At 36.5% G+C, this 17,402-nt stretch overlaps 2 protein-coding genes across 2 annotated transcripts; both read right to left on the bottom strand.

Moving 5' to 3' along the window:
- Positions 1-2,600: 2,600 nt before the first annotated feature.
- Positions 2,601-3,732, bottom strand: LOC128133806 (lignin-forming anionic peroxidase-like). The gene has a single exon (XM_052771336.1). The coding sequence runs from the start codon at positions 3,683-3,685 to the stop codon at positions 2,720-2,722; it is 966 nt and encodes a 321-aa protein (XP_052627296.1). The 5' UTR covers positions 3,686-3,732; the 3' UTR covers positions 2,601-2,719.
- A 4,890-nt stretch (positions 3,733-8,622) lies between these two features.
- On the bottom strand, positions 8,623-9,754 carry LOC128125932 (lignin-forming anionic peroxidase-like). Its single transcript, XM_052771335.1, has one exon. It carries the CDS (start codon positions 9,705-9,707, stop codon positions 8,742-8,744), a length of 966 nt encoding a protein of 321 aa, XP_052627295.1. The 5' UTR covers positions 9,708-9,754; the 3' UTR covers positions 8,623-8,741.
- Between the last annotated feature and the right edge of the window lie 7,648 nt (positions 9,755-17,402).

Raw genomic sequence — 17,402 nt, 5'->3', positions numbered from 1 at the left:
TAAATATATAATTTAATTAAAACTCGGACCCTATTTTTTTCGGGGCCCTGTGCGGCTGCCCTTCTTGCCCCCCCCCCCCCCTCCTAAAAACGGGCCTGACTAAGTTATAAGTCTTGCAAGTCATTATATAGAGGCTGAAGTGGGTTGATGTTGTATGCAATGATTGATGTGGGACTCCTCAAACACTATATAAACACTACATAAAAGTTGTAGTTGGTGAAAGTTGTATGTGCTGCATAAAAGTTGTTGTTGGTGAAAGTTGTATGTAATCGGCGATAAGGGACGACTAGGGATGAACATCGGAACCCGCCCGACCGAAACCGGAATCGGCCCGGGAACCGAACTAGGTGGAAAATAGGAAGTGAACCTGACCGCCGGTTCCTACCGGTTCTTGTTGTGTCTTCAATGTTGAAATCGGTCCTTGAGAAATAGCAGCATACGGTTCCGATTTTTGCTGGTTCTACCGGTTCCGGTTCCTACAGGTTCCCGGTTCAAAAAACCCACAGAATATCGTCCAGGTCCCAGCTCGATCGATTCTATCATGTAGCGGTTCCGGCCGGTTCCCCGGTCCAAATGCTTATCCCTGGAGACGACTCCAGTGGTTGTCATAAAAAAAATGAAAATGGCGAAAAGGGGCGTCACAAAGATTAAAAGACAAGACCTCTAGTAGCAATTAATGTCCAACAATTTACCAACACTATCAAGATGATATTTATAATTTATTTATGTTGATTTATATACAATATATAAAAAAATGTGTTATATATACAATGCGGTTTTTCTCAGTTTCTAATATTTATGTAACCAAACGTAAAACAATATTTTTGGTTTTTGAAAAACACATCCCAATCATTGGTTTATGAATCCGTTTCGATTATTTCTGTTTTCAGGTTTACACTACAAGGAACGAGGCCTATACAGACGACTTTTTTTACACATTTGCAGACGACATGTCGTCGGTAAAATCTATACAGACGACTTGTCGACTGTACAAAGTCGTAGCTATAGCTCCGTCGGTAAAAGTCAAAAATGTTGTCGGTATAAATGTCGTCGGTACAGATCCACCTATCCAGATGACTTGTCGTCGGGAAAGATTTTCGAGGTAAAAAAAAAAAGTTTTATTATAAATCTATACAGACGACATGTCGTCTCGTCTGGACATGATGAGCTATAGAGACGGCATGTCGTTAGGAAAAGTTTCCACCAAAAAAAAAAATATACTAACCTGTCTAAAACAAACCCAATACATATGTTCAAATCTTCATGTTCAAATCACCAATTATAAAAAAATACAAAACATCTAATACAAAAATTAGGAAACAAAAACAAGTCTTCATGTTCAAATCACCTATTATAAACATGAAATCAAACATATACCAAATTTCAAAAAAAAAAAAAAAAAATAGAAAACAGAGAAAAAAACACTAACTTGTTTTGTTCTAATTGATGTGATGGCTGGATTCCGGTGGTCGGATTTGATGGTGGTCCTCCGGTGGTGGCTGGTGGGCAACGGAAAAGCACAAAATAAGAAAACAAAAGAAAACAAATCCCAAAATCAGAAAAACCTCATCCTTACCTGTTGTAGCAAAGAAGATAACTTGGGAGGAGCGGGGTGGTCGAGAACAGTGGTGATGGAAAGGCGGTGGTGAACAGGTGAAGGATGGTGCAAAATCGCCGGTTGAGTCCAAGAGAGAAAAAGTATCGTTCGCTGCAACTAAACAATGAACGATACACTGATACCTTTGTAAGGGTAAAAACCTATGTAGACGACATGTCGTCTGTATAAGGTTCAAATGACGACGTCGTTTTTATCTTTTGTCTTTATTAAAAGAAATTAATTTTTTCACGCGGATCGCCACGTTGGATTCTTACTCTATAGAGACGACTTGTCGTCTGCATAGAGTTCCAGATGACCGTGAAAATTTTTGTCTTTCCCGCCCAAGCTGACGACATATCGTCTCTATAGGTAAATGAAAACGACGTCGTCTCACTTCGTTTCATTAAAAAATAAAATAAAATAAAAAGTGGTTTTCACGCGGATCGGTCCCACCTTTTCCAGACGACATGTCGTCTGGATAGCTTGACCAAAACGACATCGTATTCTATTTCTGCAAGCTGGATAAAAAATAAATCAAAATTAATTTATTAGCACCCTATAGAGACGACATGTCGTCTGCATCGGCTGACCAAAACGGCATCGTATTGCTTTCCTGCGGCAAATAATTAAAATAAATCGGAAATATGTTTTTAAGTCCTCTCGACGACATGTCGTCGGGATAGAAATTCGATATACCGCCAATATTTGCCCCTTCCCGTCGAGCCTATGCAGACGACATGTTGTCTCTATAGCATTTCTAGTCAACAACATATGGTCAATGTTTGAAAATTCTGTCCAGACGATATGTCGTCTCTATAGATCGACTTTTGCCGACGACATATGTCGTCTGGATAGGTGTCGTCTGCAAAGGGTTATATACTTGTAGTGTTAGTTTTACTCACCACTTTAAGATCATGTTGTACTAGCAGATCGAGAGAAGTATCATATAACAATATATTGCATTAAAAGTGGTGATAAATAATTAAATCTTAACCGTTGAGAATACTCATAAACTTTTATATCTCTTTACACTTAAAAGAATAGAATAAATGAATGAATATGACTACAAGTACAGTTTTCATAGACAAATACAAGAACCGGGGACTAAATGAACCAGGTAGCTTAGGGAAGAGCACCACATATCCTCCTTATCACTCCTTCTTGACCCGTTAACGGCCTGATCTCACTCATCTTCACCATCGCTTCTGCAAACTCCGACTTGAACTTGGAAGGATTGTTGCTATATTCCGAAACTATGCTGTCTGTTGACCCACCACTGTAAAGCACCTGATCTGATTCAAGAAGACCCTTCTTTTGTATCAGATTCTTGAAGTAGTTGTAATCAAACGAATTCGGTGTCACCAAATCTAGTGGTGCAAGATTTCCATTTCCATCATTTACAGGGCAACCACGTCTACGTGTGCTAGCAAATCCGGCATCAATATCTGATCCATTGCTGTATATTCTGTCACGAAACAAGAAGCATTGAGCTTGTCCGATTGTATGAGCTCCTGATAAAGCAACCATGTCCCTGGCGCTAAGTCCGTTATCTTTGAAGGTGGAGATAAGTGAATCAAGAGGAGCTTTAAAGCTAGGAAGACTGGTCTCCGCTAGAACAAGGCTAGCGGTGGTGGAATCTCTTCTTCCGAGCTTCACCGACCATGACGGACCACCAACCATTTCTGATGCATCACGAGCGGCCACCGTGAGTATGTCTGCACAAGATACAACTCCGGGACAAAGTTTCTCCACCTCAGATTTTGCAGCGTCTATCACTTCGTAGCCTCTTACAGAACCCTTATTAGGCAACGCATTCCTTTCTCCTACTATCGAAGGCCCATCCTCCAACAAGATCGATGCGTCACAACCTTGAACGAAGCAGTCGTGGAAATGGAGACGAAGGAGGGAAGCCGCCATGCGACGTTCACGAGATATGGCTGTTCTGATGGTGGTTCTGATCGTACGGAGTGCAGTGGGACATGTAGCGTCGTAGAAGGTAGAAGATAACTGTGCGTTGCAGGGTGTGTTGTTAGTAACTGAGAGAAAGAGCAAGAAGAAGATCGCTGTAGAAATATGTCGATAATCCATTTGAGAAATAGGTTTCACTGAATTATGAAAATACGATGAATGTGGGATGAATCGAAAATAAAAAGACGAAGGAGAGATTTATAGGGTCGAGACTTGAGAATAGACCGCGTGGTTAAGCTGTCTTTGTTTGATCAACAGTGGGCTGATTTTGTCTTTGGTGGTAGATGCATCGAAGCACAGTAAGAAAAAATGATTCGACTTTTTCAAAAGACAAATTAATTAACTAAATCAATAAATATAGTTAACCTAAATATGAAGATTCGTTTAGATTTTTTGTGTTATTACCATATGAGATGGTTGATAGTTTTTATCACAAATGTCTTAAATATACTATATGTTTGACAACATTAATTTACACTTATTGAAAGTTACATATTTGGCTAATGAAATAACGATTTTATCTTTGTTTTTCACATAATTTAGATTGGTTAATTAATAGTATTAGGCGCGTTTTATTATTGATCTTCATGTTTATATATTATAGTTGTTTTTTCCACTTGTAAAAAAGATAGATATAAAAATAATGTCAATGTGTGGCCTTTTTTGACATTTTATTTCCATTACAGTTTTATATATTTATATATATTGTATTCTCCGCCGCAAGACAACATGCGACAACATCTTTATTTATTAATGCAATTCATATGTATGCAATACATTTATTTAATAAAATTATTTAACCATCAACTAAATTGGGGCATGTGTCATTTGACACTATTTTTGTTTTGAATAAACTTGGTCATTTGTTGGTTTCTTCTCTTTTATCAAAACCGGTTAGTTACTTGCATACCATGTCAACTTGATAAATCTCACCGTTTGCCATTTGATAATAATAATAAACGTGCTTTACATGTATTGGATTTGGTCCATTTTGTCCTTTGGGGCCCATCACCGGTTAACTTGGATGACTCCTATTGCTATTATGTGATATTTGTTGATGATTTTTCTTGATTCACGTAGCTATACCTGTTCAACTCCAAGTCAGGCTTCCATGTTATTTTTTCCGTGTTTATTAAATTTGTGCATAATCAATTTTCATCCAACATTAAGGTTTTTCAAAGTGATACAGGTACGAAAATTTTAAATCGCTATGTTCTAACATTACTAAACCAGCATGACATATTTCATCAAAGTTCGTATCTATACACCCCACAGCAAAATGGGAGGATTGAACGCAAGCATCGCCACATTGTTGAAACGGGGCTTGCTATGATGTTTCACGGACACATTCTGACATCTTATTGGGTTCATGCTTTTAGCCCTCTAGTTCTCATCATCAATCTACTTCCCTCGAAGGTGCTTTCCATGTGGTCCCCTTTTGAAGTTTTATTTGCACAGGTACCCTCATATGAGAAATTTCGACCGTTTGAGTGTAGGTGTACCCTTAATTACGTGGCTACTCATAACACAAACTATCTCCCTGTATCGTCTCGTATTTTTATCACTCGCAATGCCCGTTTTGATGAGTCGTGTTTTCCATTTGATTCTTCAACTAAGGATACACCTCTCACCACCTTACCATTGCACTCATTGTTGGTGGATGTTCCTCTAAACTCAGGTTATTTTTCAGTGCATGCTCCTCAACCACCGACGCATTCTCTTATTCCCAAACCACCATCGCATGTATATGGGATTTGCGATGACTCCACCACACCTAATCCGGACACTATGCCACATTCGGAAACCCCACCCGATACACCCGAAGTTGTCACCACCCATTCGAAGGTGTGAGTATGTAAACATTGCTTAGGATGAACATGGGTCGGTTTGGGTCAGTTTCGACCTAAAACATAACCCAAAACCATATTATCCGTTTCCAAATATTTAAAACCCAATCCAACACCCAAACTGATGGGTTTAGTTTTCTAATTTTTCTGTGTGGGGTTTAAACCCAAACCCAATCATAAACTAAGTTCAGGGCCGACTCCTAGATTTTAAGGACCCTGTGCTAAGAAGAAAAATAGGGCACTAAATTAATATATAAGGAAAATAAACTTAAAAGTAAATAAATTAACTAAAAAGAAACATATGAAACTTAATAAAAAGTTCAAGGGTTGATTATGTAACTTTTAAAAACTGATTTGGTAAACATATTAGAAGGAGGGTTGATTATGAAATATAAAGCAAAAACTAATGGCCAAAACTGTAACTTGAATTTATAACTTCAAAATGCAATACCCATGAGTCGAACCTACATTGCTCCACACTAAGGTACACGCTTATACTAGTTAGGCTACACACACTTTAGGTGAAACTTTGAATAAATTCATATATATATATATATATATATATATATATATATATATATATATATATATATATATATATATTTAGTTATTAAATATATAATTTAATTAAAACTCGGACCCTATTTTTTTCGGGGCCCTGTGCGGCTGCCCTTCTTGCCCCCCCCCCCCCTCCTAAAAACGGGCCTGACTAAGTTATAAGTCTTGCAAGTCATTATATAGAGGCTGAAGTGGGTTGATGTTGTATGCAATGATTGATGTGGGACTCCTCAAACACTATATAAACACTACATAAAAGTTGTAGTTGGTGAAAGTTGTATGTGCTGCATAAAAGTTGTTGTTGGTGAAAGTTGTATGTAATCGGCGATAAGGGACGACTAGGGATGAACATCGGAACCCGCCCGACCGAAACCGGAATCGGCCCGGGAACCGAACTAGGTGGAAAATAGGAAGTGAACCTGACCGCCGGTTCCTACCGGTTCTTGTTGTGTCTTCAATGTTGAAATCGGTCCTTGAGAAATAGCAGCATACGGTTCCGATTTTTGCTGGTTCTACCGGTTCCGGTTCCTACAGGTTCCCGGTTCAAAAAACCCACAGAATATCGTCCAGGTCCCAGCTCGATCGATTCTATCATGTAGCGGTTCCGGCCGGTTCCCCGGTCCAAATGCTTATCCCTGGAGACGACTCCAGTGGTTGTCATAAAAAAAATGAAAATGGCGAAAAGGGGCGTCACAAAGATTAAAAGACAAGACCTCTAGTAGCAATTAATGTCCAACAATTTACCAACACTATCAAGATGATATTTATAATTTATTTATGTTGATTTATATACAATATATAAAAAAATGTGTTATATATACAATGCGGTTTTTCTCAGTTTCTAATATTTATGTAACCAAACGTAAAACAATATTTTTGGTTTTTGAAAAACACATCCCAATCATTGGTTTATGAATCCGTTTCGATTATTTCTGTTTTCAGGTTTACACTACAAGGAACGAGGCCTATACAGACGACTTTTTTTACACATTTGCAGACGACATGTCGTCGGTAAAATCTATACAGACGACTTGTCGACTGTACAAAGTCGTAGCTATAGCTCCGTCGGTAAAAGTCAAAAATGTTGTCGGTATAAATGTCGTCGGTACAGATCCACCTATCCAGATGACTTGTCGTCGGGAAAGATTTTCGAGGTAAAAAAAAAAAGTTTTATTATAAATCTATACAGACGACATGTCGTCTCGTCTGGACATGATGAGCTATAGAGACGGCATGTCGTTAGGAAAAGTTTCCACCAAAAAAAAAAATATACTAACCTGTCTAAAACAAACCCAATACATATGTTCAAATCTTCATGTTCAAATCACCAATTATAAAAAAATACAAAACATCTAATACAAAAATTAGGAAACAAAAACAAGTCTTCATGTTCAAATCACCTATTATAAACATGAAATCAAACATATACCAAATTTCAAAAAAAAAAAAAAAAAATAGAAAACAGAGAAAAAAACACTAACTTGTTTTGTTCTAATTGATGTGATGGCTGGATTCCGGTGGTCGGATTTGATGGTGGTCCTCCGGTGGTGGCTGGTGGGCAACGGAAAAGCACAAAATAAGAAAACAAAAGAAAACAAATCCCAAAATCAGAAAAACCTCATCCTTACCTGTTGTAGCAAAGAAGATAACTTGGGAGGAGCGGGGTGGTCGAGAACAGTGGTGATGGAAAGGCGGTGGTGAACAGGTGAAGGATGGTGCAAAATCGCCGGTTGAGTCCAAGAGAGAAAAAGTATCGTTCGCTGCAACTAAACAATGAACGATACACTGATACCTTTGTAAGGGTAAAAACCTATGTAGACGACATGTCGTCTGTATAAGGTTCAAATGACGACGTCGTTTTTATCTTTTGTCTTTATTAAAAGAAATTAATTTTTTCACGCGGATCGCCACGTTGGATTCTTACTCTATAGAGACGACTTGTCGTCTGCATAGAGTTCCAGATGACCGTGAAAATTTTTGTCTTTCCCGCCCAAGCTGACGACATATCGTCTCTATAGGTAAATGAAAACGACGTCGTCTCACTTCGTTTCATTAAAAAATAAAATAAAATAAAAAGTGGTTTTCACGCGGATCGGTCCCACCTTTTCCAGACGACATGTCGTCTGGATAGCTTGACCAAAACGACATCGTATTCTATTTCTGCAAGCTGGATAAAAAATAAATCAAAATTAATTTATTAGCACCCTATAGAGACGACATGTCGTCTGCATCGGCTGACCAAAACGGCATCGTATTGCTTTCCTGCGGCAAATAATTAAAATAAATCGGAAATATGTTTTTAAGTCCTCTCGACGACATGTCGTCGGGATAGAAATTCGATATACCGCCAATATTTGCCCCTTCCCGTCGAGCCTATGCAGACGACATGTTGTCTCTATAGCATTTCTAGTCAACAACATATGGTCAATGTTTGAAAATTCTGTCCAGACGATATGTCGTCTCTATAGATCGACTTTTGCCGACGACATATGTCGTCTGGATAGGTGTCGTCTGCAAAGGGTTATATACTTGTAGTGTTAGTTTTACTCACCACTTTAAGATCATGTTGTACTAGCAGATCGAGAGAAGTATCATATAACAATATATTGCATTAAAAGTGGTGATAAATAATTAAATCTTAACCGTTGAGAATACTCATAAACTTTTATATCTCTTTACACTTAAAAGAATAGAATAAATGAATGAATATGACTACAAGTACAGTTTTCATAGACAAATACAAGAACCGGGGACTAAATGAACCAGGTAGCTTAGGGAAGAGCACCACATATCCTCCTTATCACTCCTTCTTGACCCGTTAACGGCCTGATCTCACTCATCTTCACCATCGCTTCTGCAAACTCCGACTTGAACTTGGAAGGATTGTTGCTATATTCCGAAACTATGCTGTCTGTTGACCCACCACTGTAAAGCACCTGATCTGATTCAAGAAGACCCTTCTTTTGTATCAGATTCTTGAAGTAGTTGTAATCAAACGAATTCGGTGTCACCAAATCTAGTGGTGCAAGATTTCCATTTCCATCATTTACAGGGCAACCACGTCTACGTGTGCTAGCAAATCCGGCATCAATATCTGATCCATTGCTGTATATTCTGTCACGAAACAAGAAGCATTGAGCTTGTCCGATTGTATGAGCTCCTGATAAAGCAACCATGTCCCTGGCGCTAAGTCCGTTATCTTTGAAGGTGGAGATAAGTGAATCAAGAGGAGCTTTAAAGCTAGGAAGACTGGTCTCCGCTAGAACAAGGCTAGCGGTGGTGGAATCTCTTCTTCCGAGCTTCACCGACCATGACGGACCACCAACCATTTCTGATGCATCACGAGCGGCCACCGTGAGTATGTCTGCACAAGATACAACTCCGGGACAAAGTTTCTCCACCTCAGATTTTGCAGCGTCTATCACTTCGTAGCCTCTTACAGAACCCTTATTAGGCAACGCATTCCTTTCTCCTACTATCGAAGGCCCATCCTCCAACAAGATCGATGCGTCACAACCTTGAACGAAGCAGTCGTGGAAATGGAGACGAAGGAGGGAAGCCGCCATGCGACGTTCACGAGATATGGCTGTTCTGATGGTGGTTCTGATCGTACGGAGTGCAGTGGGACATGTAGCGTCGTAGAAGGTAGAAGATAACTGTGCGTTGCAGGGTGTGTTGTTAGTAACTGAGAGAAAGAGCAAGAAGAAGATCGCTGTAGAAATATGTCGATAATCCATTTGAGAAATAGGTTTCACTGAATTATGAAAATACGATGAATGTGGGATGAATCGAAAATAAAAAGACGAAGGAGAGATTTATAGGGTCGAGACTTGAGAATAGACCGCGTGGTTAAGCTGTCTTTGTTTGATCAACAGTGGGCTGATTTTGTCTTTGGTGGTAGATGCATCGAAGCACAGTAAGAAAAAATGATTCGACTTTTTCAAAAGACAAATTAATTAACTAAATCAATAAATATAGTTAACCTAAATATGAAGATTCGTTTAGATTTTTTGTGTTATTACCATATGAGATGGTTGATAGTTTTTATCACAAATGTCCTAAATATGTTTGACAACATTAATTTACACTTATTGAAAGTTACATATTTGCCTAACGAAATAACGATTTTATCTTTCTTTTTCACATAATTTAGATTGGTTAGTTAATAATATTTGGCGCGTTTTATTATTAAGCTACATGTTTATATATTATAGTTGTTTTTACCACTTGTAAAGAAGATAGATATAAAACTAATGTCAATGTGTGGCCTTTTTTGACATTTTATTTCCAATATAATTTTATATTTATATATTGTAGTCTCCGCCGCAAGACAACATGCGACAACAACTTTATTTATTAATGCAATTTATATGTAGGGAAAAGTTTAATAGAGAACTATAATTATGGGTTTTTCAAGGAAACAAATATTTTTTTCAATTTCTAGAATTTATTCTTTATCGAAAAAAAAATCTAAAAATAGCTAAATTCATATATTAACATCGTGAATGTGAAAAATATTTTTCGAATTCACGTTGTGAATTTTCGATGATTCACATTGTGAATTTGACGTAAAAAAATCGAATTTTAAATCATTGGAAAAAGGATAAAAAGTTATGAATTTCTGTATTTTTAGTTTTTTTTTATAAAAAATAAGGTTTAAAAGTTGAAAAAAAGATTGGTTCCTTGGTTCCTTGGTTAATTATGGTTCTCTATTGAACCTCACCCTTCATATTTGTATGCAATACATTTATTTAATAAAATTATTTAACCATCAAGTAAATTGGGTCATGTTTCATTTGACACTATTTCTGTTTTTGAATAAAGTTGGTCATTTATTGGTTTCTTCTATTTTATCAAAATAGGTTATTTGCACACCATGTCAACTTGCTGAATCTCACCGTTTGCCATTTGATACTAATAATAATAAACGTGTTTTACATGTATTGAATTTGGTCCATTGTGACATTTGGGGTCCGTCACCGGTTAACTTGGTCCATTGTGACATTTGGCGCCTGCTCCTATTCCCAAACCACCATCGCCTGTGGGATTTGTGATGACTCCACCACACCTAATCTGGACACTATGCCACATATGAAAACTCCACCTGATGCACCCGATGTTTCCACCATCTTTGCCAACATCTGACTCGGTGCCACCATCCATACCAAATACTTGCTTGTCTCCACCACGATACTATATGATCACTTGTGCCAAGGCAGACATTTTTAAGCCATGTTATCAGGCTGATTTATCTTGTTTTCAGGAGCATAGTCTTTTTTCGGCCCTATTTGCTACTTGAGATCCTACTTCTTATTCTGATACTATGTGTGATTCGAAATGGTATGATGCCATATGTGTTGAAATGTGTGCTCTACGTCATAACCACACCTGGTCTTTAGTTCCTTGACCCCCCGACTCAAATGTTGCGGGGTACAAATGGTTGTTTCGCACCAAATATCGGGTGTATGGCTCCATTGAGCGACACAAGGCCCACCTCGTTGCTCAAGGCTTCAGGCAGGTTTCAAGACTTGACTTTACTCACACTTTCATCCCGTTGTAAAGGTGGCCACGATTAGGGTTGTTCTCACACTTGCGGTTATTAATGGATGCAATTTACATCAACTTGATGTCAACAATGCTTTTCTTCATGACACATTTAGTGATAATGTTTACATGAAGCAGCCGCCTGGCTTCTTGGATTCATGGTTCTCGGATCACATTTACAACCTTATCAAGGCCATCTATGGCTTAAACAGCCCCCTAAGGCGTGGTTCCATCGCCTCAATACTTTTTTTTTGGTATGCAATGGTTTATCCTGCAGTTTGGCTGATCCCTTACTGTTTGTCTTTTGACGTGATACATGTATCCTTTATATATTGGGTTATGTGGATGACTTGATTCTCACTGGCTCTGATGAATCTATCATTTGCTCATTTATTACTAAACTCCATGTTGACTTTAAAATTAAAGATCTTGGTCGCTTGAATTATTTTCTTCGGCTTGAGGCGACTCATCAACCTTCTAGTTTGTTTCTCTGTCAGGCCAAGTACGCTCATGACATCATCACTCGTACGGGTCTCCTTGAGGCAAAGCTTGTACCCAATCCCCTTTCTCCTAATGTTTCGTTTGCTCATGATGGAACTCCTTACGTGAATTACTTGCATTATCGCTCACTAGTGGGTTCACTTCAGTACTTGACCATTAGACGCCCAAATAATGCGTATACAGTGACCAAGTCAGCCATTTTTTATCGACTCCTATCGTTGAACACTTTCAAGCCATGAAGCGCCTCATTCGTTATGTCAAGGGTACCACCTCTTTTGGTCTCGCATTTTCTAGGCCTATAAAGACTACCATTGTCGGGTATTCGGATGTTGATTGGGCTCGATGTCTTGCCACGTGTCGCTCCACGTATAGGTACTCAATATTCCTGGGGGTAATCTTGTATCTTGGAGCGCTAAGAAGCAACCAATTATTTCTCGCTCTAGTTGTGAATCTGAATACCGAGCTATGGCTAACCGTTGCTGAGATTATCTAGATAAAACATCTCTTATGTGAACTTCATGCCTTACCATCGGGTCGAACGACTCTCCTTTGTTACACTCAAAGTGCTTGGTTTCTTACATAGAGTCCGGTTTCCCACAAGCAAGCCAAGCAGTGACCTTGATTATCACTTTATTTGTGAGCTTGTCGCGTCTGGAAAACTTTTCACTATGTTCCATCCAACTAAGCTTCAAGTTGCAGACATCTTCATTAAGAGTCTTCCGCGCCAACAGTTTGAGTAGCTTTGTCACATGTTGCGCTTTGGTCCGCCACTGTTTTTGCTTAAAGGGGATGTTAAACTAGTATAATATTTATTGTATAGTTTTGAATTCTTTATTTATTCAGGGGATGTATGTGTAACTTTTCCTCCTATATATTGTGTATAACTCCTCTATGTAATTCAAGGAGATTTCATCTATCTCAAAAAGGATGTAGCAGAGATTTATAGCGTCGAGACTTGAGAGTAGTCCACGTGGTTAAGTAGCAGGGGCGTCCCGATGATTTTGAGGGCCCTGTGCGGAAAATAAAATTGGGCCCTGAAACATAATTTGTTTATATATAAGCAAAATTCGTTAATACTATGATAAGTCGATTATTATTAGAAAAAAAAGGAACAATAACATACAATATAATCTTACATAGTTACATTAATCACAATGCTCTGATAGCATTCTTAGAATCAAAGCTATTCACCGACTTGTCATAATAAATACTCTCCAAAATATTCTTTTCAAAATCTATCATTTCCAAGTCATTAAGTATTTCTTGTGAAATTTTTGACCGTAAGTATGAATTTAACAACTTCAATTTTGAAAAGTTTCTTTCTATGGACGCAACAATTAATAGAATAGTCAGCAAAACTCTATATGCATTTGGAAAATAATGACTATTTCATATATTTGAAAACATTGGTGGGTTAGTAGTTTCACTTGGTAAGAACTCGTCAACCAGTCCAGATTAAGTTCATTGACATCAACATCTGATTGTTCGTCATATTTAAGTGCAACTTCAAGACGGATACAACACAGTTTAATATCTTTGTCATCAAATCCTTCAAGTTTTTGGAAGCAAAAAATCAGAATTCTTTCATATTTATCTTATTGTTTAAATCTTGTTTTAAAATAAGTCATCGATTGAAATTGAAACAATCAAACACACAAGAAACAACATAAGTAGGTTGATTCTAATTTTGAAGCACAACAAGTAAGCATCAGATTTCTCAGAAAATCGATTCTAATTTTTGAAATTGAAACAATCAATTAATCAATAATATGAAATTGAATGATCTTATTGGATCTTGAAACTTACAAATTTGACTTCCGAATAAGATGGAGCGCACTAATTTTGAAACAATCAGTTAATCAACAATCGAACACACACACCCTCAACGACTTAATTAGCGGTTTCAAGAGAATGAGTAACATCTTAGGGACCTCCGACTTAGATCGGCGAGAATCATAGGGTGAACTGACTTACTTTCTCTTGGTGACGATACCCTTGAATCAATTTTGTTTCTAGACCTGGATTACTAGTCTACTATTATGAGTCCTATATAAAAATTGGGGCCCCTCCACGACGTGGGCCCTATGCGGTCGCCCACCTCCGACACCCTCAAAGACAGCCATGTTAAGTAGTCTTTGTTTGATCAGCAGTGGGCTGATATTGTCCATTTGCTGGTAGATGTAGAATTGTAGATGCAAGGAAGCATAGTAAGAAAAAAGATTTGAGTTTTTCAAAGTCAATAAATTAGCAAAATCACAAAAAATAAGCTAACCAGTTAACGTTGTAAATTTATGATAACTTATAAAATGAAGATTCATTTAGAATTTAATCTTTCTTTTTAACATAAATTATGTTGGTTTATTATAATAAGATTAGGCGCGTTTGATTATTAAGCTACATGTTTATCATAATAATTTGTAATAGTTGTAAAGAAGATAGATATAAAAATAATGTCAATGCGTGGCTTTTTTGACATTTTAATTTCTTTCCAATACAATTTTATATTCATGCCTTTGCAAATTTTATAAATGAAAAATCGAAGATCCGCCTATTATTGACACGAGTTTGAGGGTCAATTATAGGAGACTTCCGAATTTAAGTTATTAACCACTTGTGATTTTAAATAGTATTGAAATAGTGCTTGCGACCTTTAAAACCTTGTTTTAAAGGGAAAAACGTCAACATTCATCGATATTTGCATATAGTAGCTAGTGTACCGCACTTGATGAACAAACTTCAACATGATAGTTCGACTATAAGGGTAGTACTCGCACTTCGGAAACTATGTATCCACCAATGACATAACGTCATAAATCAAGTTAACATTGATCAAGTTTCGTTCTATTAATGATATATCTAATTCCATATCTTAGAGATATTATATAACCTATAAACTAAAATTGTAATTTGTTATATCTATCTTTACCTCAATTATTTTATACATTTGTGTAGTATAATCACTTAATGAGATATCCTACACAATATGTGGTGAATATATTAAATCTTCTATTGTATCCTACACAATGTTATTGTGTGGTGAATATATCAAATCTTATATTATATCCGTCTAAATTCGATCATCTTCCTTCTAAATAAAAATAAATAAATAAAAATATTTTATTTATCAAATATATCATATGGTTTATATATTAACGTAAATTAATTAATTAGTATAAATAACTAAATGTGTTTTAGCTACTAAATTAATGGTTTAAATGCTTTCTTAAAAACACACATGTTAGTGTTTGTAAGCAAAAAGGTCAACTAAGTTGTTGGTATTTGTCATTTAAGAAATCCTAATTTGACACTCTAACTTTATCAGTGAAATCAAAGCCTCTAACTTCTTCTTTTTATTTTGTTTGTTGATCAAGGACAAGGAAAGAAGCAAGGTTACTTGCTTTTTTGATTGGGGTCTTGCAACTTTTCATGTTGCTTGTGTGGATATTGTTATTGAGGTAATAACTTTAGATCATAGTCACATGGATCGTTGGACATGTCATGGCAGACGTTCTGGATCGTGTGATCCGGTTCGTGGGACTTTTCGATCTAAACATCACCGCAACGCAAATTGGATCATGATACTAAACAACTTCAATTTTGTATCAATTGTGTTGTGAGTTATGAATCGGGGAGATGGGAATGGCGAATTAGAGTGTTGATGCCGACGATTTGGAACGACGGTGTTGGTTTGGAGCATTCGATGTCCATTGCATGGAACACATATATGAATTGGTACGAGGTTGATTTCTACATCCGATGTTAAACGATTTCAATTTTGATACTGCTGACGCAATCTATTTGTTCTATACTTAGCTTAAATATAAGTAAGTGATTATGTGATTGTAAAGGAGAATAAGATTTGGGTACACTATTTAGATTTTGGAGCGTCCCTCTTACTGAATTTGTTGATATAATATGTAAAATTTATTTGATAGATTCAGTTCACTAAATCATTTGATTTTACATAAACGCCGATTGATTTAATACAATTAATTTCTCTTGGTAAAGCATGCGTATATATATGCATGACGATTTTCGTGTTTAGTACACATTATTCATAAAAAACAATAACAAATACTTAGAAAATACCACATTATCAAAGGAAAAAAAGATAGTAAAAATATTTCTGAGTCTAAGGAGCATATTGTAGTAGACGAAGACGAAAAGAGCATCAAAGAGAACACATTTGTAGTGGAGACTCAAGAAGTTCAAATCCATGAAATGAGAGACGACATGCCATTGCAAGAAATGAACATTATTTCTACTACACTTGGCAAGAATGTTGGCGGGGTTCAAAGATGTGAGTATGCAAACATTGTTAAGGATGAAATGGGTCGTTTTGGGTTAGTTTCGACCTAAAACAGAACCCAGACCCATAATATCGGTTTCCAAATATTTAATACCCAATCCAACACCAAAACTGATGAGTTCAGTTTTCTAGTTTTTCAGATTCTGGTTAAAACCCAAATCCAATCATAAACTAAGTTATAAGTCTTGCAAGTCATTATATAGAGGCTGAAGTGGGTTGATGTTGTAAACAATGATTGATGTGGGACTCTAGTGGTTGTCATAATGGGAAAAAGGCCATCTTTAAGATTAAAAGACAAGACCTCTAGTAGCAATTAATGTCCAACCATTTACCAACACTATCAAGTTGATACTTGTAATTTATTTATGTTGATTTATATAATATAGATATATAAAAAATGTGTTATATATAAACATTGGTGTGGTGCGATTTTTCTCAGTTTCTTATATTTACATAACCGAACCTAAACAAAAATTATTGATTTTTGGAAAACACAAATCCCAACCATTGGTTTATGCTTAGGGTTTCGATTTTTTCAATTTTCAGGTTTAATTTTAGTCACCCCTTTAAGATTCTGTTGTACTAATGGATAGCAAGAAGTATCATATAACGGATACAAAGTCAAACTATGAAGCTGATGCGTGGAAACAACACAATCCGAGACGTTAAACATTTTTATCAAGGTCTGTGTAATCAATCTCCTTCCATTTTGATTAAAAAAAGTTGATTTTCTTTCTACTTCTCTAATAAATTTAATTTTTTATCGACTTTGTATTTATATTGCTTAAAAAATAATTAATTTGATTGTTGGGTGTGAACCTTGATAATTAGTTTTCAACTTTTGAATCCTTGATTCTTTTTTAAGTGATTATTTTGAAGAATGTTTTGTCAATGTTACAAGGTAATTTATGTTTTATCATTTTATCAGATCATAATAATTAGCATACTCTGATACTTAAAGCATTATATTATTTTTGGAAATAATGGAAATATGATTATTGACTGAGTTACCCTTCTGTTGATTTTGTAATATCTTGCTAGGTAACGGCAAGCCTCGTAAGCTATTGTTTAACTTTTT

Source organism: Lactuca sativa, chromosome 4, assembly GCF_002870075.4.
Source record: "Lactuca sativa cultivar Salinas chromosome 4, Lsat_Salinas_v11, whole genome shotgun sequence".
Lineage (NCBI taxonomy): Eukaryota > Viridiplantae > Streptophyta > Magnoliopsida > Asterales > Asteraceae > Lactuca > Lactuca sativa.
The sequence above is the reverse complement of the archived record's forward strand: the minus strand, read 5'-3'. Positions and strand labels throughout refer to the sequence as shown.

What these genes read in the sequence shown, in the direction of transcription:
- LOC128133806 (XM_052771336.1), bottom strand. Translation starts at nt 3,685, where the DNA reads ATGGATTATCGACATATTTCTACAGCGATCTTCTTCTTGCTCTTTCTC.
- LOC128125932 (XM_052771335.1), bottom strand. Translation starts at nt 9,707, where the DNA reads ATGGATTATCGACATATTTCTACAGCGATCTTCTTCTTGCTCTTTCTC.